This window comes from Equus przewalskii, chromosome 14 (genome assembly GCF_037783145.1).
Source record: "Equus przewalskii isolate Varuska chromosome 14, EquPr2, whole genome shotgun sequence".
Classification (NCBI taxonomy): domain Eukaryota; kingdom Metazoa; phylum Chordata; class Mammalia; order Perissodactyla; family Equidae; genus Equus; species Equus przewalskii.
In genome coordinates, this window is record NC_091844.1 from 90,028,920 (window position 1) to 90,054,260 (window position 25,341).

Below are 25,341 nucleotides of genomic sequence, written 5' to 3' on the forward strand. Positions count from 1 at the left end.
CAGCGTGGGTTCCAGCAGAGAGACTGGAGGGAAGATGGGCCATTTGCCAAGACAAAGGCCGAGAATTTTCTATAACTGTCTCAGAGCCAGAAAACAGGAGGCGTGAGAAGTAGGAGAAATCAGAAGGGCCCTGAATCCAGTCCCCATGTAGGAAGCTGCGCCCACCAGCAGCCGAGTTCGACAAGCTGGATCTATCGAGTCAGAAGTTGGTTCTTTGAAAAAACTAATAGCATTTACAGTCCTTTGCCGAAATTCATTAAAGAAGAACAAACCTTATGGAAGAGTATTGAAGAAGAAGTAAATCAGGGAGCTATATATCCTTTTCACAAACAGGAAAGAAGACCTCAGCAATAGATCTAAATTTCATGCAATCACAATCAAAAACCCAACAAGACTTTTTGTGGAATCTGATCAGAGGCTTTTAAAATTCACACACACAAAAAGACAAGGGAGAGAGAAGTAGGAAAAAATAAGGTGAATTAGGAGGTGGTGAGAGGGCTTAGCCTACAGACGACAAAATTTATGACAAAGATCTGGTAATGAAGCAGTGTGGTGCTGGTAAGGACATGGACACATGACATATGGCGAGGGCCCAGCAGTGACCCCAGGGCCAGGCTGTGTGGAGCCCTACGGTCATGTGGCATTGAGGGTCACTGAGGAAACAGGTTGGGGCAAATGGTTTCCCATGAAAATGGGTCTGGTCCCCAGCCTTCCACTAGTTCTCCCACAATGCACCTCATCTGCTTTAGAGACCTGAAGTGAAAAACAACCTTAAAAATATTTAGGAGAAAATCTGAGCAGACATCTTCATGAGTTAAGGGTACAGAAAGATGGACCAAACACAATCCTAAAACCACAACCTCTAATGGAAGAAACGGACACATTTGGCTACACTGAAATTAACTTCTTTTATCAAAAGATAGTGTAAATTAAATGAGAACACTGTGAGAACAGGTCTGTGACCATCACCAACAGAATACAAACTCCAAGCCTATATGAAGAATCCCAATGGACCAGCTGGGAAAAGACAAACAACTTACGTGTAAATGGGCAAAAGCAGGCAAAGCATTTCTCAGAAGAGGAGAAACCAAAGGGAAATGGAACAGGAAAGGCAGACAGAGGTCCTCAATAAAGGCAAAAATGAGAACAAACCCCAGGAGACGGTAGACATTTTACACCCACTGTGCTTGGAAATATTCAGTCTCAAACCCCCAGCACTGGAGAGGCTGGGGGTCACCAGAAACCCCAGTGCTGGGGGGACAGTAAACGGGGCAGCCACGTGTGCACAGAAGTTGTCACTATTTTGAGAGTCAAACACTGGTGTCATCTAGAACTCAGAATTCCAAAACACTAGGCCCACATACCACGTTTATGCATCTTAAAAACATAACAGTAAGTAAATCTGTGACCCCCAAAAGCCCGTGACAGAATAATATTTCCTAATGCTCAAAGCAAAATGAAATGGTATATTTTTAGGGATAAATCAACACGGACAAAGCTATTTTTTATCGAGGAGATGACGAACTCAAGATTCAGCATGCCGTTTATTCCTGGGCCTGTCGGGAAACACAGGAGCGACATGTTACAGACGTGTGAGTCAGTGACCAAACTCTAATTACTGATTTGAGCTGCGAGCGCACGGGCATTCTTCTTCCATTCTGCTTCCTAACTCACATAGACACGAAGCGCAATTTTTAAATATCAAGAACTGTACTTAAAGACTAAAAATGAGGGGCTGGCCCCGTGGCCGAGTGGTTAAGTTCGCGCGCTCCGCTGCGGGCGGCCCAGTGTTTCGTCGGTTCGAATCCTGGGCGCGGACATGGCACTGCTCGTCAGACCACGCTGAGGCAGCATCCCACATGCCACAACTAGAGGAACCCACAACGAAGAATACACAACTATGTACTGGGGGGCTTTGGGGAGAAAAAGGAAAAAATAAAATCTTAAAAAAAAAAAAAAAAAAAAAAAAAAAAAAGACTAAAAATGAAAAGTGTGATGCTTTAGACGCACTGTGCGCACACGACCTTGTCCCCTGGGCTCTGCCTGCAGGTCAAGCACCTGGTCGTCCTCATGGTGCGTGCGGATCTCATGTCCCAGGAAACTCTCTTTCCTACTGCCCACGGGAGTCTAATTCGTATCACTAACTGCTCACCAGTGAGGAACCCACAGGCAGAGAGGAGGGCTCATCACATTCCCGGGGCAGGGCCGGTCTGCGGGGGCGGCCTGCAGCCGAGGCCCAGGGCAGCCGCCCCTCCCCCTCCTCCGCTCAGCTCTCATCTCGGGAGGGTGGAGATTTAGAACATGACGAACACTTGTCGCCAATACATGGCATCACACGTCCCAGGAGATTTCTACCAATTCAGGAACAAACCCTCCACAGGGTCCGCTGTGTGTGCATCTGACGGAAGCTTCCTGAAAACAACTTTCCGCAACTCCTGCAGTCAGTGTTCATGGTAAATCAGAGGCAGGACTCTGAACTCCACCCCAAAACTAAGCACTCCTGTCTGCTCACTAAGCTCTTACGAATTATGACTCAAAATATCCTTAAAACATCATTGCATTAAAAAATGCAATGGCAAGGCGTCCCATGTGCGAACAAGTGCGTCCTAAATCCACGTTGTAAGTCTCCCCTGAACTCTCAGCATCTCTCTGTGGGGAATGGAGTGGCCTTTAAATCCTGGCCGGGGAGGCCTGTGGGGAGCGGCCGGCAGGGAGGGGAAGCGGAAGGAGAGCCAGGCTTACTGTGTTGCCGGAGGTCCCGTTCAGATGCAGGCCGCTGTCGAAGAGGGGTGAGGACGCCCCACTGCCATGGTCGCTGGATGGTCCTGGGGACCCTGGAAATAAAGAGACGTTCATTCCAAATGGGGCTCAGGGACGGTCCGGAGATTACAGACACCTTCAATGCCCCCTGAGGAAGCTGCTGCGACAAACGCCCGGTCCCCAGTGGAGACACGGGTGCCCGGGACAGCCTGGTCCCACGCTGCCCCTCGCCCCATGCGGCCCGTGCAGCACCTCAAGTGGAAAGCAGGGCAGGAGGGACCAGTGCCCACTGCATGTGAGGCCTACGGGGCCAGAAGGACAGCGGCTCCCATGCCGGTGCCTCCCCAACATGGTACCTGGGGCGTCAGCCCTGGTCCCATGGGGACCGTGTCCATTTGCACTTGCTACCACTGGGATAATGTTGGCTAATTTTCTAAAAGTGACTTCCTGGTCTTAGTTTTGGTATTATTTATTTGTTTGACACTTTCTGATTACCTTTGTGCTACAAATTGCTTTAGTGGAAGAAATAAAGATAAATCAGTAAGTGTGTGGACAGTGGTATTTAAGAAGCAGCATCAGCTAGAGACTCAGCAGGGAGCCAAGGTCAGGGGGCCTGGAGCGCCACCCGGGGAACTGAGGATCCGACAGGACTATCTCATCCCCAGCAAGTCAGTACTTTCTAAGCCATGGCCTTCTCTTCCAGAAGGATACCCTGGTCTAAATGATCCCCGTCGTACCCCTCTGACTGGAGGCACCCAGCAGTGGGGCCTGGGGCCCTGTCCCCACACCTGCTCCCCACCACCATGCCCGTCATTGGTTCTCTCGGCTGTGGTCCTGAAGGCACCAGGTGAGCTCTGGGCATGGGTGGGGCAGAGCATCTTGTCTCCACTCTGCCCTCCAGCGTGAGACAGCAGGGTTCCAGCATCTCACAATCTGCTGGGAGGCTGACAGAAAACCACGAGGGGCAGCGAGCGTGTGGGCTCATGTTAGTTCCCACTCTGCGCTGGGACCATGCGGGCAGCTCGGGAGCCACGGGCCTGGACAGGCCACCAGAGGCCGGGGCATCAAGGAAAAGTGGAGCACGGCTCAGGCCTGCAAGCGGGGAGTGTCTGCTCCTGAATCAACAGAGAAGCTGGGCTGTGACTCGGTGGCCCCAGGACACAGCTACTGCCGCTCTCAGGCTGCTCCCTCTCTGCCTCTGGACTCAGTTGGCAACCTCACTGAGAAACCAGGGACCTCCAGCCCCCTCACCAATAAGGGGGCGGCCGGGGGGCCTCGGAGGGCCTGCCCAGGTTCAGTGTGTGTCCCGGACACTTTCTTTTAGCTTGAAATTTCCAAAGCCAACGTTGCCCCTGCAGTAGCCAATTATTGGGGGGAATAAATGACATGAGGCAGATGTACCAAACTGGCAGGACGAAGCTGAAGCTGACCTACAAATTTTTTTGTTTGACAAAAAACAAGACATTTCACTTAAAAATCCAGATTTCTGACTTTCCGGAAAAACGAGAAAAATATGACACTACTGGGGCACAGTTTCTAAAAGAGAATGGCTGGAGCTGGGCAGGACCGTCCCCTTCAGCAGGGGCTGCACCCTCCTGGCTGTGTTGTGCCCAAACCCCAGGGTCAGTTAGGCTGCCTGCCCGGCCCTGTAGGCTTCTGTGTCCTCGCTCCTGCAGATGACGCTGTAAAAATGGACCAGATGCAGACAAAGATGAGCACGCCTTCGTCGCGTCATCACAGCATCCTTATAACTCATCGAGGACTGAATTAACAGCCATGTGTGTGTCATTTCATTTACTACTTCAAAATACAAACCTCTGATGCGGTATTGTTAATTATCACCACTTCCCAAATGAGAAAATTAGTGGGACCCTGTAAGTTCCTGTTTGTGACCTCTTTTCCCTGAAAAGAGGTGATCATAGCAAACACTCGAAGGGGGCTGCAGAGAGAGCATTCGAAGGCTCACACCACACACCTGGCACAGCTCAGGAAAGGCAGGTGCTCAGTCCACCTGGTTTCCCTTTAAACACTGGGCAGCACCACCAGGCTTGCAGACCGCTCAACAATAACAAGATGGCTTCGTGGATCTTCACACTGATGGTGCGTTTTCACGGGGAGGCAGAATGGTTTCACGGCATTTCCAGTGTCTGCGAATAGCATCAAGAGGAAAGGCTGTGCTCTTTTCATGCCTCCCCCAATATTTCCTCGCCAGAACATGAGTGTGAGCAGCTTCTGTGTGTGGCCCAGCTTTTCAGTCCATCCTTTTTGTGCTGACGCCACCCAAGGACAAGCACTTGAACCTGCAGCCTGACCAAGTGAAACTCCCGCAGTGAGTCCGAGGGCGTCTGGGCGTTACAGTGAAGGCGCCCTTGTCGACCCCTGAGCAAAATCCAGGGGTCTGTCATGAGGTGATCTGAGTGCCTGATGTGAGGGAAGTGGTACTGAGGATGGCACGGCAGCATGATCTGTCATCAACCAGCCATAAATCATCACAACTACAGAGTGCTGCCAGCAGAACACAGCCTGGAACTTCCCGCCCCCAAGCGCCTGCAGGAACAGAGCATGTGAGGCTGGAGTGGAATGCCTGATTGAGACAGGCTGACACTGATGAAGCTGACACCTCTGTTCCCGGGATGCCCTACTGCTGGATCTGCATCCACATCCCAGGGTTAAAATGAAGGTCAGATGGCATCGCACACGCGCTCATTTGCAAACCACAGTATCTCCTACTGCAGATGGGAGCGCATGGGTGGGGATGCGGGGACCCTGCAGCCACACTCCCCCTTGATCCCACCCTACACTTGGCGAGGTGCAGGGTCAGCCAGCTAGCAGCCTCTCTGAATCCTTTTCCCATCCATAAAATCCGTGAGGACCCCATATTTCCATAAGACACTCCACGCCATGTTCCTACATGCGAAGGAACGTACTAAACGGCTCTGAGACTTTGGGAGAAGTGAGGACTATTTAATTTTGCTTAAAGTCATTCTCAGTTTAATTTGGCAACCCAACTTTCTTTTCTGTTTCCATTTATTACGGTAAAGCTGCTGCACATTTGGTGCTGTGCGAAACCCGGCTTCAGACCAGCTCCCACCTCACAGGGCTGTTTCTGCGCCAGCCCCCGTCTCTTCTTTCAGCATTTCTACCACTGAGTGACGGAGGAGGTGAGTGAGTGAATGACTACAATTTAATTTGACACTTATTTGTAAGCTCCAGGTTTCTATTAACTTATTTCTGATGAATGAGTATTTTTTCATCTATATCTCAAGAGAAATTTGAACGGTTGTAATATATTTCTTCTGTTTATCACCCGTAAAACCATTATTAAAAAATGATCAGTGTCAATAATTATTGATAAAAATAAAATTGTTGGTGTTAAAAACCAACTATATTAGAAAAGAGTCAACACAAATAGTTTACAATCAATATTTATAAAAACACCTAACCTCAAAAATGAACTATAATCTATCAAAACCACATGGACCACCCTGGTGCCCAGCGGGAGGGAATGTAAGGTGGTGCAGTTGCTGTGAGAACAGTGTAGCTGCTCCTCCAAGTGAAACAGAGTTACCACGTGACTCAACAACTCTACCCCCGGGTATACGACCAGGAGAACTGAAAACAAGACCACACAAAAACCCGCAAATGAACGCTCGTATCAGCATCGTTCATAATTGCCCCAAAGTGGAAAGAAACCAGATGCCCATTGACTGATGCAGAGAGAAACCAAATGTGGTGCATCCATACACTGGAGCACTAGGCAGTCAAAAAAGGAACGCAGGACTGACACACGCCAAAACATGGCTGAACCTTGAAGACATCATGCCAAGTGAAAGGAGCCAGACGCAGAAGGCCACGTTGTATGATTCGGTTTATACGAATGTCCTCCACAGGCAAAGCCACGTGGACAGAAAGCAGATTAGAAGCTGCCAGGGGCTGGGGGAGGAGAGAACTGGGACTAAGTGCTAGGAAGAATGGAGTTTCTTTATGGGGGGAGGGAAATGTTCCTGAATTAGATAGTGGTGATGGGTGCACAACTTTGTGAAAAGACTAAAACTGCTGAAGTATGCACTTTAAAATGGTGAATTCTATATCACATAAATTATATCTTAAAAAAAAGACTGAGTCTGAATTTATGCAAAAAATAAGAGACAGCATTGACTCAATCTCAGAAACCATTCATTTTCTCTTTGACGTAATTTTTAAATATTGAAAACACACACCGTCCTCGTGGACCCACCGTGGTGTTGTCCCTGGACGCCATCCTCGTGGATCTGTTGTGGTGTTGTCCCTGGACGACGTCCTCGTGGATCCGTCATGCTGTTTTCCCTGGATGGTGTCCTCGTGGATCTGTCGTCATGTTGTCCCTGGACACCACACCGTCCTTGTGGATCCATCAGTCGTGTTGTCCCTGGACACCGTCCTTGTGGATCTGTCATGGTATTGTCCCTGGACGCTGTCCTCGTGGATCTGTCGTGCTGTTTTCCCTGGACGCCGTCCTTGTGGATCCGTCATCGTGTTGTCCCTGGACACCGTCCTTGTGGATCCATCATCATGTTGTCCCTGGACACCGTCCTTGTGGATCTGTCTGGCGTTGTCCCTGGACGCCGTCCTCGTGGATCCGTCATCGTGTTGTCCCTGGACACCGTCCTTGTGGATCCATCGTCGTGTTGTCCCTGGACACCGTCCTTGTGGATCTGTCATGGTATTGTCCCTGGACGCTGTCCTCGTGGATCTGTCATGCTGTTTTCCCTGGACACAGTCCTTGTGGATCCGTCGTGGTGTTGTCCCTGGACGCCGTCCTTGTGGATCCGTTGTGGTGTTGTCCCTGGACACGGTCCTCGTGGATCTGTCGTGGTGTGTTCCCTGGACACGGTCCTCGTGGATCTGTCGTGGTGTGTTCCCTGGACACCGTCCTCGTGGATCCGTCGTGGTGTTGTCCCTGGACGCCGTCCTCGTGGATCTGTCGTGGTGTGTTCCCTGGACACGGTCCTCGTGGATCTGCCGTGGTGTTTTCCCTGGACAGCGTCCTCATGGATCTGTCATGGTGTTGTCACTGGACAGCGTCCTCGTGCATCTGTTGTGGCGTTTTCCACATCCCAGGTTCCTGCTGTGGGTTGACTGCTGGCTCACACCGACAATGACTGGGTGTGTGGGGTCCACACAGAGAAAATCAATCTTGCTTTCATGGTGTAAATTCACCAGAGGATGTTTTGCCTGAGTTTAGGAAGGGATTATGTCCACCGTATTTAAATTTTTATGGATACAAAGATTTTCATTCTTGTAGATGAAAAAGAACGCAATAAAAGGAGAACATACATTGATGAATCAGCAGAGAATTCAATGGCCGTGAGGAGGCCGGGCTCACAGGGTTTGGGCTCCAGCTCATGGCTAAATCGCTCTCCCCTGGGACCGTGGGCACCTTTACAGAAATGCTGACCCACCTGCTCAGTGGACATTGTTGACGCAGGTGCAGCAGGAGTTAGTGGAGCTGTGCACAGGGCATCCGCCAGAAAGCCGGGAGAAATGACAAGGTCACTGGAACAGGACAGAGTTCTGATGCCTCTCCTAAGAAAAACAGCATCCAGCACCATGGGCTGAGGCGTGAGAATCTGAGAGCTGCCCCAGGTCAGAGGGAATGTCACTCTCGGTCCTGTGGTGGCTCAGATCAGGGCTCGCTGTTAGAGACCTTCAGCGTAGGGTGTTTCCTCCGACTGACACTGGTTTTAAGATGCTGCTGTGGTTGTTTTAACTCCACTGCTTCAATGACATTGGTGACAGCTGGCCTAGAAACCCCACCCATCTCACTCTCCCATGAAAGTCACCCTGACTATAGGGGAAGATGGCAAAGTCCTAATACAAACGTCCTCAGTGCCCCTGTGCCAGCTCCTGGGCGACACCTCATGGGCCTTCCTTCAACGCTGCAAAATGCCCACTGCTTTCCATCCGTGCACACGGATGCCACAGGACGGACGGCCGGGGCATGCACTGATACGCCTGCTGGTAGCATTATGCTCTGAACTAGCTGCCCTCCACGTCTACAACGTCGCATACCTGAGGTCCCTGTGAGCGCTCAACCTTGACCGTCACGGCCTTTCCACTCTTCCGGAAGGAACCCTTGTGGAACCCCGGACACCGTCTGCTCATCCCATCCTAAAGGGCAACCCCGAGTGTGGGAGGAGACAACCACTCACTCTGCTTGTGGCCATCTTACAATCATTGTTCCTTCAGATGTTCCTTCTGAGATGTAAAGGCCTTGAGCGACTGCACGCTCCATCTGTCTTCACTGTCACAGCACGGAGATGCCCCAAGTGCCATGCCCGCCTTCTCTCCATGACCTCCCCTTAGTCTGATCTCCACATTTCACCCACGCTGCAAGCTTTCTTTCACCCTAATTATGAACCAAACGTGCATCCCCTAAATTCATGGGTTGGAATCCTACCCCCAGGGGGATGGGGTTTCTGGGAGGTGACAAGGTCATGAGGGAGAGCCCCAGGACGGTATTAGTGCCTTTACAACAGAGACCCCACAGAGCCCCTCGTCCTGCCTCCACGAGAAAACACAGCGAGATGACGACACCCATGAACGAGGAGGAGGCCCTAGCCAGATGCTGAAGCTGCTGACACCTTGATCTTGGACTCCAGCCTCCAGGACTGTGAGAAACAAACATCTGCCATGTAAGGCCCCCGGCCTGCACGTTCCGTTCCATCAGCCCCAGGGGATTAGGAGCCTCCACGTCAGACTGGCCCCCTTCAGCCACTCCATCAAACTTCTCGCACACGCTTATGGCTTCATGCAATGGTCCCCAAGAACTTGGTGCAACTGGCCATGAGGGGGAGGGACGGGAGGGTGTGAAACTCTCTTTAGGATACACAAGTCGAATGTGCTATTGCCTTTGCATTTTTCAAACATATTGATTCTTCTCTTTTTCAACCTACTACATTCTTCTTCTTTGGCAAAAATCTGTGAAACATCGTAGATTAGCGTCATCCTTCACGATCCTGAGGGTTACATCTGCTACAGAATATCAAACGCTAGTCATGCCCCGACCCCTGGGTCCTCTCACCATTCTGAGAATTTGGGTGTGTGCACCCAACGAGTGTTTGACCCCAGGGATGGTGGCACCTCCCTGTGGCTCCAAGAACTTTCAGGTCGGCCTTCCGGGCTCACATGGACAGGTCTCAAAATCCCGCGGACATAACACAGTGCTATGTGCATTATTCCTCTGAACTTTTGGCCTGATCGCTAATGTTTTCCACTGCTTTGGGAGTACTTGCCTTTCAGCACACACAATCCCTCGGTGTCCCTTTTCTTTTCATCCTGGACCCTCTGGGAACAATCTGTCAGCTGCTCCTGTTGCAGACGTGTTGGTCTTGTAAGAAGACAGGACGTGCGGTGAATCTTAGTGATGCATTTTCACAGCAATGGCAAGAATATCCATTTTTCTAAGAAGTGAATAGCATAGTTATCCTGTTGTGGTCTGACGGGAAAACAATGGAGTTGCTGAAATTGCTTCTCTCAGAGTTACTCAGGAAGATGAAAGTAGAGACAGGACTATGAGGTCATTGACCCTTTTTGTCAATCGTAGACCCTTATGCAAGACTGGGCTTCAGCAACTCTGGGGGATACGTCTCCCAGAGAGTGACCAGGGCGCAGGTCTGGCAGGAAAAGAAGAGGAACATGACAACAGAGGAAAATTGGAGAAGAGACAGAAAATACAGAGAAGATAAGGTTAGCCCAGGGAAGGGAGCTAGTCCTTCACACGAGAGAAAGAATGGAAGAAAGGAAAGAGGAACAGTCTAGGAGGAGAAGGGGCTGCTGGTGAGATGGAGGGCGCCACTTCTCCATCCGTCGGCGTGAGGTCCCTCTTCTACATCCGAATTGACCGTGCTGGGTCCAGTGCAGAGCGCCAGCTCCTGGGGAGTCTGAACTGTGCCCTTTCTGCTGGCCGAGCATGGCGCCTGACAGAGGGGCCCCTGACCCAGACAGCTAAAGCAGAGGAACGATGAGATCCTTATAAATTTTATAAAAACATGACAGCTGATGGAGTAAGTAAAAGTCATAATAACTATTTTGATTAAAATATTTTTATAAACTTGTGACCTATCACTTCCACACTGGATCCCAATTCACGTACAACAGACAGTTACAAGCTCTGCGTGAAAATACGGGAGTCACTTCATAGTACAGAGTTACTATTATTTTCTCTCTTATATTAAAACTTTCTCAAGTCAACACATATTTAACATAAAAACTTGGTTTCTATATATGCGCATATGTGTGTGTACACGTAAAGATAACAAGTTGACTTGAAGAAGGAAACTTACAGTTAATTAATTGACAATTAATCAGACAACGTGTCTGCTGATACATTCTTTTAAAAAGTGTGCGGATGGATTAAAGTGTAGAATATCCTAGGAGCACAGAACACTAAGGTGCCTATCTTCGTCCTTCCTCTCTGAATACGTGCTGGGTCAGTGCGATGTCATTTGGATCCATAACGTGAGGGAGGGAAGTCCAGTGCCCCTGACGCCGGCCGCCCTTACCTAACGGGAGCTTCAGAAATGATGGCGCTTCCCTGAGATATTCAACAGTGACGGTCACTTCATCGCCAGCATTTCTCAAAAGATGCACCTGTCAATATGACAAAAAATAGCTACTTTACCATCCCAAAAGGACCAGACATGGAAGGAAAAGACAAAATCCCTACACAGCTCAGGAATTCAGTGCCCACGATTCCCTCTGAGACACTGGAAACTCCACAGACTTACGCTGCGACAGCCTAAGACCGGCTCTGCCTCCCACAGGACGTAACCCTCTGCTTTATCCACACAAACTTTTTTTTTTTTTTTTTTAAAGATTTTTTATTTTTTTCCCTTTTTCTCCCCAAAGCCCCCTGGTACATAGTTGTATATTCTTCGTTGTGGGCCCTTCTAGTTGTGGCATGTGGGACGCTGCCTCAGCGTGGTTTGATGAGCAGTGCCATGTCCGCGCCCAGGATTCGAACCAACGAAACACTGGGCCGCCTGCAGCGGAGCGCGCGAACTTAACCACTGGGCCACGGGGCCAGCCCCTATCCACACAAACTTTAACGCACGTTGGCAAGGGTTTGCCACCCTTTAACTGTAAGACCAGACCCTCCGCCCACTCTAGGAATGCAATCTACCAGAGAGGAAAATCACGTGAGGAATCACTTTTTTAGTACCAACAGCCAATTTTCAGACTTTGGCAAAACCATGCCGACTGGATTAATATCAGAGCAAACCACAAATATTAGCTTCAGAGTTTAAACGAGATTTTAATTCTGAGAAATTAACGGGCATTACTTCAGTATGACGTAACACCTCTCTGCTGGGACGTCCCAGCGTTGTCACAGTTTCAGAACCTCACACGTAATCACGAGCGTTTCCTTACTTACAGCACCCAGAGGCGGCTTTAGTGCCCAATGTGTCCACCGCTGTTGAAGCAAATGTGACTTAGACTCTGAAGTCTAGAGGCTGCGAGGCTGGATTCACAAGGTCCTCACAGCCCCACGCCTGCACGTCTGCAGCGCTCCCTCTGCACTTCTCAACACGGGGCAGCTCCCAGCCCTCGGCCGGACCTCCCCTGCACCTGTCCCTGCCCAGCTCCCCCCTCTGTTCTTGCCTCCCCATCTCTTCCGTGCCTCCCAAGTCCATACTCTTATTCAGATGCTGACAGTGCAGGCAGCTTTCTAAGACACTTGGTGCAGTGGGTGAGGTGGGTCAGAAGCCGGATTACAAATGTCTGAAGGCCCCCACGGCCTTGAGAACCACTTAAGTGCCTTTCTCTGTCACTCGTGGACACTCCCCATCGGGGAACCAGCTGCCTGTGCAACTCCATCACCTCCTTCTCCTCCCAGCTCCTCGGGGCTGGCTGCCTGGCCCCAGGCCGCCCCATGGACGGTGCTTGCACAGCTCTGGCTCCATCCACGCCTCCACCTCAGGCCTCTCCGCTTTTGCCTAATCCTGCAACATCCCGCTAAACACCCAGGCCGCGGTCAGACAAACCACTGAAGTGCTCTCCCCAGCTCCATCAAGGGTTTGAAACGTCCCCCTCCTCCGGCTTCCCTCTCTCATTACTGTCCCCGAGGCCCCGTGTCGACGGCCTCCTGCATCCCAGACGCTACAGTGACTTTTCGTGTATTAAACCGTGCCAGCCTGCAGCACGATCTCCAACTGACACTTCCCGAGGCTGGTGCCCGGGTCCCGGGCTGAGACAGGCCGTCCCCAGGCGTCCCTCCCGGAAGGTGCCTCTTGTCCCTATTTAGACCAAGGTGCATTCATGGGCACACTGGATAAGACACCCCTGTCAGGGCCAGCCCTGTGGCCCAGTGGTTAAGTTCGAGCTCTGCTTCCGTAGCCCAGGGCTTCACGGGTTTGGATCCTGGGCACAAACATGGCACTGCTCATCAGGCCATGCTGAGGTGGCGTCCCACATGCCACAACTAGAAGGACCCACAACTAAAAATACACAAGTATGTACTGGGGGGCTTTGTGGAGAAGAAGACAGAGAGAAGATTGGCAACAGATGGTAGCTCAGGGCCAATCTTTAAAAAAGAAAACAAACCCCAGCGGTCGATCACCATTGTCAGGTGCCACCATGTCCTGGGGAGGACCCCATCCCTGCCCTCAGAAGTCCAGCAGAGCAGTGACCGTGGCGGGGAAGCCCGTCTCAGACGACCTCATGGGAGGTGGTAAAGCCAGTGACTAGGGACTCGTCTCTGACCATCCTCCAGGACTGCAGAAGCGAGGGAGAAAACACCAGCCCACCAGCTCCTCCTCGCTCACGGGAAGCAGCCAAGCCTGAAGTTCTCTTTTGTGAACGGAATCTGGGACGAGTCTGAGAACAGCTGAACGTAGCCACACCACTCCATCATCACAGGAGCCCAAGTCCTGCCACACCCGTCCTGAAGAGCCCTCCGTCCTGGGTCTGGGTGGGACGAGCACGTGGGGGCCACAGAGACCCGCACACATGTTGACATGAGTCTGTCCTCTAGAGCAGGGCGCCAGGCCCTGGGGAGGCATCGCCTTTGGACAAGTTAATTTTCCCTGGGAGGGCGGGACAGCGTGTGGCAGAGGGCTGAAAAATGAGGCGCTTTCAATCAAAGAATGGGCTTAGCCTCAACTTATTATTGCTTCTCAAATGGCAAATGCTGCCCAGCCTGGAGGTTTCTGGACCTCAATGCGCCTGAACGAGGCAAAGGTTCCTGCTTCGTCCTCAAGCTTCTTGTTTTTATTTAGTTAAAAGTATGTCCGTGGTCTTTGAAAACAGAGTTGAGCATTGACCATTCGTGCCAGCAAATTCAAAGAAAGACTTCAAAACGACTTCTCCCCTCTCAAATCATTCCCATAAGACTGACAGGTGTCAGAAGAGAGAACCTGATTTGACGGCTCCAGTTTCAACGGCTGTGCTCCTTTTCCACCACACAGGAGCACATAACTGTTTTTTGCATCTAATTAAAATCAGTAATGGGACCGGCCCAGCAGTGTAATGGTTGGGTTCGCACTCTGCTTCAGTGGCCCAGGGTTTGCGGGTTCAGATCCCGGGCATGGACTTACACATCACTCGTGGGGCCGTGCTGTGGCGGCATCCCACATACAAAGTGGAGGAGGATTGGCATAAATGTTAGCTCAGGGCCAATCTTCCTCACCAAAAATAAAATAAAATAAAAATCAGCAATTATGGCCTTTCTGCCGGCACCCCACCCTCCAGTGCATGTCTGCTGTGTCCTCCCGGAGCAAGCGCAGGGGCTGGCCTCCAGCCTGCGACTCACCAGCTGTGCAGTCAGGTTCTCACAGGTGAGTCAAGCTTATTTCTTTTTTAGAAAGGATTTAACTTCCATGTGAATTTCCCCAAGTTTTCAGAATGCCACTCAGGGCATTAAACCACAAGCCATCTCGGTCAGCTCCGGCTGCAAGAGCAAAGTATCACGGCCTGGGGGCTTCAACAACAGACATTTCTCCAACACAGTCCGGAGGCCGTAAGTCCAGGGTCGGGGTGTGGGCACGGCTCGGTCTCCCCTGAGGACCCCTCCTGGCTCTCTGACAGCCGTCTTCTCACCGTGTCCTCACTCGTCCCATGTGGCAGGGAGAGAGAACAGGCTCTCTAGGGTCCCCCTCACAAGGGCACTCTTTCCATCACGGGCCCCACGCTCATGACCTTGTCCCCTCCCAAGGCCCCACCTCCTCACACATCACACTGGGGTTGGGCTTCAGCACAGGAATTGGGGAACAAGCATTCGGTCCACATCGAGGGGCTGGTGAGCAGCCCCAGGCGAGAACGGTGTGACGGGTGCAGTTTCCCCGACAGCCGGCTGCGGGAGCCCCTCCAGGGAGTGGGGTTCACTCCCTATGGTCACAGACGCAGAGGCCTCGGGACAGACGGGCAGCTTTAGGGGAAAGTACAACACACTGGACGCTCTAGAATGTGAAATAATATAAACATAGACAGTGAAAGAATCAACAACCCTCACACAGCAGGTCCCTGGTCTCGCCCCTCGGAGACGACGGCTACTAGAAGATTTGTGTGTCCTTCCAGAAATCGTCCACGCCTTGACGAGGAGGCCTTCTTCTTTGAGGCCACTTGCGGTCAGACCTATCAGAATCACAATCCGTGTGCCTTTTGTCCCAGCGCCCACATGGGTAGACATCAGCACGTGGGAACGAGGAGGTCCACACAGCAACGTCTCATGCACTATTGATCCCCTTATTTGCCGTTTTTACTCAAATGCAGCTATGTCCTGAACTCCGTTACACGCATTGCTTTCTTGACTTAAACACACGTCTCGCGGCTGATCCCACTTGGGTTCACCCAGCTGCCCCGCCTTTCCCGGGGGCGCACAGTGCTCCTTGTATGAACACTTGACCCAGCTTACTTGGCCTGCCATCTTCAAACCCCCGTGAGCAGGTTCACAACCCCGTCACTCGCAGCCTCATTTCTGTCTTCACTAACATTTTCTCCCAGTTCTCCTCTGTAGCTTGAGTTACTACAAGAGGAAACTGGGAGAAAACTCAGGATTATTAATTTCTCTTCTTTTCCTTGTCCTCTGTGTTTTCTGATCTTAAATTTGCACCTTCATCTTTATTATTTCCTCTTTTTACTCTTGTGGGTGGTTCTGTTGCTCTTTCTTCAAACTCTGGAGGCGAAAAATGGCTCTTTTTTGTCCGTTTACTTCCTTGCTTTCTGATAAACGTATTTAAAAACTGCTCATCCTCCCCTAAGCACTGCTTGGTTGTGTCCCATAAATTCAACATGAAGTGTTCCAATGCTGCTCATTTCAGTATTTTGCATTTTTCCCTTCAGTTTTTCTTTTCACAAAAGCAGAACCGTTTTTAAAGTTTCCAGGTGTGGGGAAATTTCAAAAGCAATTTTCATTTCGTTTAGAGGCTATAAGCTGCATTATGGTTCCTCTCGGCTTCCTTTGTGGCCTGAGCTGTTGTGCATGTGCACGTGCTCTTGAAGGAATGCGAGTTTATGCTGGATAAATGCGCCTGCTTACAGCCAGGTCATTACAAACATACAATTTGGAAACGGCACTGACGTTTTGTTATGTTGTCATCAGTGTTTATGCTTCTGTCTCAGTATGCTTCTCTCATGGAAGCTAAGAACAAGACACGGGCAGTAACTGAACATAGAGCGTCCTTCTCAACCTCTCCTGCCACAGGGCAGAGAGCAGTGGTGTGTGCACGAGAATCCCAGAAGTGAATCCTAATCCCAACTGCTGCTCCGGGCAACTCACTTGCAAGTAAGTTCCTTTTTAATTTTTTTATTTTTATTTATTTATATTTACTTTTTTCTTTTGTGAGGAAGATTGGCCCTGAGCTAACATCTGCTGCCAATTCTCCTCTTTTTGCTGAGTAAGATTGGCCCTGAGTTAACATCGGTGCCCATCTTCCTCTACTTTATATGTGGGACGCCTGCCACAGCATGGCTTGATGAGCGGTGTGTAGGTCTGTGCCTGGGATCTGAACTGGTGAACCCCAGGCCACCGAAGCGGAGCACCCAAACTTAACCATGATGCCACGGGGTGGCCTCTAAATATTTTTAAAAATAATTTGCTATATGAATTTTTAAATGCTTCATTCATATGAATTTAACTGAATAAAAGGAAGGTTTAGTTTAAGAATGCTCCTTAACATTTAGTTTTAAAACCAGGACACTGGATGAAGAAGCTATTTTATTGTAAATGACGACAATGTCCTTCCTTAGTGCCATAGTCAGAAGTAAGGTTTTCTAAGACAAAAAATGGCATTTTCTGCAACCAGGCCGTCTGAGCTGGCGTCCCGTCCACTGGTCGCTGTGGGCTTCTGGGTGTGAGTGGCTGCGGTGGCCGTCTGATGGACCAGGGGCGGCACTGTGCTGGCTGGGCACGGCAGCTTGAGGCACTGACTGTGCACAGAGCAATGAGATCCCAGAGAAAACAGCTGAAGGCAAACTACCTTCTCTGCTACCAAATGAGGTGTGAAATCTCTCTCCTTGGAACTGTAACTCAGCATCCTTCTAGACCCCCGGGCAAGCCACGCGGGTCACGCAGCCCTTGGAGGAGGCTGGGCCACCCAGGCCTTAGGTCCTAGCTTGAGTGCACGACTAAGTTGCTTCCAGAGTCTGGGAGCTTTCGTTTTTTAACCTGAACAGAGGAAAATCTATGCCGGACTTCCCTGTGGAAAATGGCGTAGCCCGCTTCTACTTAAATGCCCCACATGATTAGACAAACAGAACTAAAGTGTTAAATTCCTTATTCCTGACATGTTTTCTCATTGCCAGTACTCTCAATACCTGAGCCCAGGGTTTGTGCTCACATGAAACCTCCGGAAGGGAGAGAATCAGGTCCGATCTGGAATCTTTCTCAGTGAGAAAGGGTCCTTGTGAAAGTCTTCGCTCTTACCCGGCTTCCTTGCCAACGTCCTGCGTGCACGTGAGGCTTATGCTCACCATACACCAGCCAGCGTGTTATCTAAACTCTCCGCTAGCCAAGGCCGATCTGGGTATCTTAAACTCTTTCTTTTGCTGTCGACAAAAACAAAATGGTAAAGAAGCTGTGGGGCACGTGGAGAGGGGAAGCCAGCTGCTCCAGAACCTCCAGGATGCCCGCTCGAGCTCTTCCATTCCTAGATCCATTTATGCCTTACACCCTCAGGTCTAATCAGAGCACACAGGGCACTGTTTACCAAACAGACAAAGCTCCACCCCCTCCTTACCCGGCCCCGCCAGCACCATTCATTCGCTGATGCACTCATTCATTCCTTCACGCCCCAGTCATCTATTGAGTGATGAGTGCAGGTCAGTGATGCAGGCAGTGGCCCCAGCCCCCTTTCCTGTAATCCAGACGTCCTGCTGAGGGCTGCATTGAAAGGAGGTGCTTACGGCAAGATCAGTTTGCAGGAAACGCTGGCTTCAAGCCTGTCCCTCTGTTCAAGCCTGACCCCAGCAGAATGCAGAGGGACAATCGCAGGGCACCCCCGCACGACCAGTGGCCTAGCTCCTGTCCCCAAAGGAGGCCGCCATGAAAGCAATTACGCACCGTCCCCAGAGCCTGTCATCAGAGTGGCCTCATCTGCCTGACAATCCTGTGCACTCAGTCCCCATGCGGTGTCCCCAACCTCCAGACCTGCCCCCATGCCCGACCCAGCCCCTCCCCTCCCCTCCCCAGCTCCCGGCCGTGCTCCCCAGGCTTGTCTTCACCAGCAAAATCCGCCATGTGCCCCCTTCACCCTCTGGCTCGAGTCAAACCAGGCTGTGTGGAGGCCTGTCTCGCTCACAGCCCTGCTCAGGGCCGGGCTCCGTCTCCACGAGCAGCACCCGCTGGGTGAGCAGGCCTGGGCCCTTCTCCCCCTCAACCTCTGTGCTCCCCGAACACAGCTGTCAGAGGAAACCGCCTCTCCCACCCTGGGGCTCCTCCTCAGCCTCCACCCCACGACGGGGGACCTCAGTCCACTGCGGCGTTGTCAGCGCCCACCCTCCTCCAGGCTTCTCCTCGCTCAGGACCCCATGGTCCACCCCACCTCAGCCCACACGCGCGAGGACTCAGCGCCTCGCCCTTCAGCAGTGGTGCCCCCCCAGGCCCTCGTGTGGGCCTCCCAGACCCTGCATGGTTCTCGGCCACATCATCTCTCCTCCCTCACAACTAAGTCTCACCCACCCGCAACCTCCCAGCCGAGGACCCCAGTGCGTCCTGACGTCCTCGCTGCTGCCCGGTCCTATCAAAGGGGCCGCCGTTGTTCTGCCCCGCACGCACGGCACTTGAAGACACTGTTCAAAAACATGGCTCGCTTAAATCCAGCTCTTCTTCTGCTCCACAACCACGCCCGGGCTGCACAATCGGCTGGAGAAAAACCCAATTCCTGGTTGACCATCTCACTCTCCATTCACGGCCCTCATCCCGCAGCGGGCTCTCCGCATTCGACTCACTCTCCTTCACGGGGACGACGGTTTCACACCTTCTCCTCACACTGAAACCTCCAACCCCACTTCCCCCTCCCCACTCTCCGCTGCTGATCATCGATCTTATTTCAGGGAGAAATAAAAGAGAACGTCTCTGTGCTTCTACCAACACACCCACGCCTGAGCCCATATTCTGTCCTCTCTTCCCCTCAACGAAGGAGTTGCCATTGCCCCATCTAAAGCCACTGAATCCATCCCTCTGATATCCTAAAACACTCGCACCTGCAATGACCCCTCCTCCTCCTCCATCACTAGCTTTTTCTATGTTGAATTGTTCCCTCTGAGCAGTGACGTACCGCAGTACATTCTACAATAAACCTCCCCTTAATGCGACACCTGTCCGCACCCCTGTGGCATTTCACTATTCCCTTTGACAGCAAAATGCTCCACCCGCCCCCATCTCGCTCCTCATTCCTCCCTGAGCCCCCCTGGTCCCCCGCTGAACCAGCCTCTGCACCGCGCTGCTGAAGCCCAGCTCTCAGTCTTTACCTGACCAACCTGGAGGCCTGGGCACAGGCGAACACCCTCTTCTGTCTCAGGTTTCCTCCCTCTGGCTTCCGGTATCCGACACCGTCCTGACCTCCCTTCTCCCCTGAGGGGTTTCTTTTCCTGTCTCACTGGCCCTGCTCTGTCCTTGGGTTCTGAAAGTGGCTGTTCTTCAAGGAGCAGTCCTTGGATACCATCTCCCGGCACCCCCACTCCTAGCGCCTGGCTCTCAACCCCGGACACACTCACAGCTCCCAAGTCTGTATCTACACCCACGTTCCCCATCCCAAAGACTGGCCGTGCCATGAAGCTCATTTCTCAGACATAAACTTGGGAGCCATTCCGGAAGCGTCTCTTTCTCTTTGACCCCACAGCAGGTCCGTCAGCTCTAACTGCAGTCTGACCACTTGCTCCATGTGTACACTGCTATGGAAGCAACGCAACGAGGCTGTGTGAGAGCTGACAGCAGAGTCCACGTGGGCTTGGGCTGAGCCGCTGTGTACGCACTGGCCCTGGAATCCGCCCCTCCTTTCACTTCTAACCTCCTGGACTCGCTCTTTCAGGCATTTCTCTGGTAGCTGTTGCATGTGTCACGTGTGTACACATACATGTGTGTGCGTGTGCCTGAGCAGGGAGGCAGAGCGGGAGGGCTGAATTTCTGAGCCAAAAGGAGAGTCTGTCTTTTTAAATTGGGGGAATTCATCGCCTTTACAGTAAGTTACAATATTCCACTTTATGTGGGTTGAGGACACACTGGACGCCGCTGGTCCTTGACCAGAGCTGAGTGACCTTCTGGGATAATCTGAGGCAGGTGCTCATTTCTCAGGCTGCTCCTGCTCTTAGCATCTTGCTCTCCACTTCCCGTTTTATGACCTTTCGCTGTTTCTTCATTTTGTATGATCGATATTATCTTCGACCCCTCTTTCCATTCACTCTTGTTTCTCACCAGCATTTTTCAGTGTATCCGTACAACTTCACATTTTATAAATTGTTAACGTTTCAGCTTTAGTTCAAGTGCTCCACCTTATTAAACACCCTAGAAGGAAACCATGTGTTTCAGGGTCATTCCCCACCCATCCCGAAAAGAAGGAAAGACTGCATTTACTGGTCCCCGAGGAGGAAGCTGTGCCCTCACCTCAGTGCCTCCTCCCCATGGTGCGGTGATCAGCTCCCGCGGTGCTCCCAGCCGTCAGGATCCGTCAGACCTTCCCGTTGGGCCTCTGTGCTCACAGTCTGCAGAGGGTCCTGTCGCCCCACTGCCCTGGTTCACATTGGCTCAAGATCCCTTGCATCTGGCCAGGATTCTTGGAAACGTTAGGATGTCCTGGGGTTTTTTTGCATAAGTAAAGTTGCTTTTTTTGTTTTAATTATTTTGAGTGATTTCTGTCAGAATTGAGCAGATGCCCTTTTATTTCATAGCTTGTTCCTGAGAGTCCTCTTTGTTTGATCAGAAATATCTAGAAGCGGCACCTGCACTTGACGTAACTAAGGCCTATTTTAGTACCTACTGACTGCACGGTGGCTCCCACAGGCGTCGAACCCAACTCGCTTTATTGTGGCTCGTTTGAAGTTAAGAAAATGGTTTTCGTCTTCGATCATGTGCACTGAGATGCAGCTATGGTTTTCAGTGTCAATCATGTTTTACTTCCTTAAATAACGTGCATTGTTCTACTCTGTGCAATCATTGTCCATTTGTCCTTGTAGAGATTTTGTGTAAAACATGAAGCAGTGATTGCCAGAGGAAACTAAATGCCTCCCCCACTGACAGCCAGCTGCCCTCAAGCAGTTCTCGACCACTTCAGATTTCCCTAATTTTGCATCACTCAATTTTAGTTATTCTATATATAGAATATACATATATTTAAGTTTTTTCATAAAGTGATCCCTTTGTATAAATAACCACGATTCTTAGGCATAAATGTGCTTCTTTCATATTTATATTCCTAATTATATTATATTTTCTTAGTAACTCAAAGAAGCAGATCCTTTTCACATATTACTCAAACAAAGACAGCAAGTTTAAAATGTGGATCCTCTCCTTTGCGTATTTTTAAATAACCATCATATAACAACATGTCATGGTTTATCCTCAGCCGTAATAGCTGGTTTTATGTGTCCACTTACCACAGTACTGAGTCAACAAATCACACAGCAATCCAGCTAACACTGCAAGGGCTGTGAGGAAAGCAGGTTCCCCTTGATAGTGCGCATGGACCTCGCCTAGTCAGCTGAAGGCCTTGAGATAAAAAACCTGAGGTTTTTCTGAAGAAGAAGAAATTTCCCAACTGGCTGAAGCTCCAAATTCTGCCTGAGAGTTTCCAGCGTGAAGTCTTGACCTACATACTTCATACACACACACTTGCATACACACATGTGTGCACACATATGCATCCATAAACAACACGTACACACACACACACACACACACACACTTACATCCAGTCTCTCTTCCTCCAGCTCTGGCTCTCTGGTAGACCTCTGACTGACACATCAAGTATCATTAAAATAATCCTTGAAATCAGAGTGGTAGATGGTACAAAATTTGGCAAAATGTTTTATAGCTCTCCCCTCTATTTGCGTACAATCCAAGAGCAAAAGTCATGCTGACAGCCTGGCATGTAACTAAGTAGGAGTGAGATGAGCATATTTTGTGGGAAGCACATTGAGGATCCCTAACATAGGTGCCTTTCAAACTATGCCAGCCTTACACAAGCGCAAAAGGAAGCGAAATACTCTATTGTGTGGTTGACAAATGAGGGGCACCTGATGAAGTTTATATGTGTAAGATATAAATAATTATTTTATAGGTATATTTAAGAGTTTAGTATACTGGGTAGATTAAAATAGGAGTGACTCAGAAGTGAGGAAATCTGTTTCCCTTCTTAGCTCTAACGCACATCAGCCATGTGTTCTCGAGAGTCCAACTTAGGTACCTAGACACCGGGACCTGTCCTCCTCGAGCTGTTTTGAGAATGAGACAAAGCAGTAATGTGTGCGCAGGTGCCTTGCGGAGTGTGAATGGCTGTGCTCGTCTTCTGCGTAACCATCACGTGGGGGAAAGTAAGAGAGTAATGAGAAATACAACACGATCAGGCAAGGGCAGCAGAGATCTCAGCAGTAAGGGCGTTCAAAGCAGCCAAAGAAGACTTTAAAGTTTCTGATCTAACTGTGAACAGAAAGGCATGTGAAGGTCCCCCGAACAGAAGGAGCAGGTGGAGGTCACAATCCGGGAGGAAAACCTGGGCAGTGGTAGTCCCAGAGCAGAAGGTAGCATCTTGGCTCTGGTGAGGACAGCAGTTTGGGGTTCCTGCAGAAGAATGAGGCTGGATTTGGAAAGAGATCAAACAAAGAACCACGATGAGTCGAGGTCCCAAGTCTGCCATCAGAAGGTAATTCAGGGAGAAGGCTGCGGAGACAACAAACCCTTCAATGTGCTGTGCTCTGTTCTGGAGGGTCGCAGCCAGCACACAGCAACCCTGGAGCAGACGGTGCCAGCTGGACCCCAGGTGGATCTGGATCTCAGCACCTCCCATGTGGACAGGAGACAGAGCCATCGCTCAACTTCTGTGTCACGAGAGCGACCTGCGGGAAGCTGCAACCGCCCTGTCGAAGGCCGGCTTCTTCCATAGTGATGCACAATGTAGGCATTTTATATCGTGTTTCACAGAACACATTCCATAATGTTCTGACTCAGAAGGAATGTTCAAGCCCCTCCCTCATTTTATGCATGAAACTAATGAGGCCCCAAATCAATGACCCAAACCACACTCCATCAGTCACAGCTTTTTACAATTTGATCCTGACATCTGCCACTGGTCAGTTGCATTTAGAAAGTATCACCTTTTCTCCGTGTATTTAGATAAACCCACATGATGCTCCTTTACTTTCATTAACTGAGTTCTGTAAGGCACAGCTTTCCCTCTCAGACAACAGAACACAACCTCTTCACAATTCCCAGGTTGACACCACCCCAACTCCAGCCGCTCCTCCTGGTGGACACACCGTTACGTTCTCACCAGGCAGCACCGGGAAGTCCTCATGACCACACACAACTAGACCACACTCCTGGAGAGTAAATGAAACACTTTACGTGACGAGTGCACGATGAAGCTGCAGCAGCAAGGCCAGCTGCTCGGGTTACAAACTGACAAATTCCTTTTCTTGCCTGCTACTCACTGTCGAGTGACAGATGTGGCCTTCTGGATTCCAAAGGATTCACAAACAGCTTCCAGTGTTTTACAAAGCAAGATGCTTGCTAGGATTCCTTGTGGATCTTCTACGAGGCAAGCGAGGTAAAGGGACACATTTGTTTGTTAAGGCACTAGAAATAGGAAAATGGAGGTCACCCCGACCTCTCCTGATTGTTTCTTGAAATCCCTCTACCTTATAATATCGTCTCAAAATAGTTCCCTTCACCTTCAAACACTTGCTGTTAAATGCAATTTACTATTTATGGAGGGATGTGTGATTCTGAAATCTTCAAAAGGACATTAATACATCAGTGAACAAAATTCTAATAATGGAGAAATGTCAGGTAGAAGTCAAGAGTAAGCCCTATCAATATGTTCAGCATCGGCAGGAATAATTTTGCTCCTGAACCTAGGAAAGACATGATAGATGGATTTTTCCAGCCTGTTGGTGCTCAGAATCTAAAACCCATAAATTTGTAAGGGTAAAAGGACATCAGAGTGGTGGGACTATTGACTAGACAAATCACTTCACAGATTGGCAGACAGAGGTCTTGAGAATGTTGTAATCTGCTAAGGACAGAAACAAGTGGCAAAGCCCTGAACGGTGTTTTAATCCCAGATCCTGTCTCAGGTTTTCTTTCGACCTGTGTTGATTCATTCAGAGTAACTGCTTCTGGCCCTATTAACACATCTGTTAACGCTTTGATGCCTCCTACTTCACGCAACACAAAACAGAGTTAGCTCAAGGCTGGGGAAAGTGCTCCACAGAGCCACACCCTCCCCCTGGCCCCAACCTCACTTCTCTCCAACACCCACACGCACACACACGTGACAAGAACATGCACGCTTCCACCATCCATACAGCATGAACCATGGGACTGGTCATTTACTGTCCTTTCCAGGACATGTTTTTAACACCTCATAGATTTCTGTGGGGAATACCTTAGGAATACAGGGACTCACTCACTGGTGCCTGGTAACAGTCACCATTCAGAACTTGTAGGAAAGCGGCAGCCCCCAGAGGTCTCCAGCCCCCTGGCAGACCTGCAACATGTGACCGCGGGTGAGGGACACGCAGAGGCAGGCTTGGGCAGGGACTGCCCCACTCGTCCCTACGCGCCTCCTCTTCTGTCTCTCTCTCCCTCCCCTTTCCCTCCTCACATCCTTTTCTGTTCCTTAATTCCTGAAAGCGCACTGTGTGCCAGTATTCCTGGAATCAGCCACAAGGACTATCAGCTGACTTCAAAGAGCCCCTGGCCCCACACTGTGTTCTGGTTTCAACAGCCTCCTCGTCTTGGATTTGATCGCACAGTGAGCCTGGGGACGTCCTCTCCCAAACCAGGGTGCGTCCCGTTGCAAGCTGCTCCTCAACAGCTGCTAATCAGACAGAGTTAGGACCTCACAGAGCAGACACCGTCAGTCTGAGGGGCTAATAAACGTGCCCTTC

General features: G+C 50.5%; 1 protein-coding gene across 4 annotated transcripts in view; it reads right to left on the reverse strand.

Annotated features, from left to right (window-relative positions):
* SNTG2 (syntrophin gamma 2) overlaps nucleotides 1–25,341 on the reverse strand; it is a 321,809-nt gene that overhangs the window by 150,322 nt on the left and 146,146 nt on the right. For all 4 annotated transcript variants that reach the window (XM_070571862.1, XM_070571860.1, XM_070571861.1 and 1 more), the window contains exons 7-8: nucleotides 11,304–11,391; nucleotides 2,743–2,834 (exon numbers count right to left, since the gene is read on the reverse strand). In XM_070571862.1, the coding sequence (XP_070427963.1) occupies nucleotides 2,743–2,834; nucleotides 11,304–11,391 (180 nt within the window). The remainder of the gene's footprint in view (nucleotides 1–2,742; nucleotides 2,835–11,303; nucleotides 11,392–25,341) is intronic.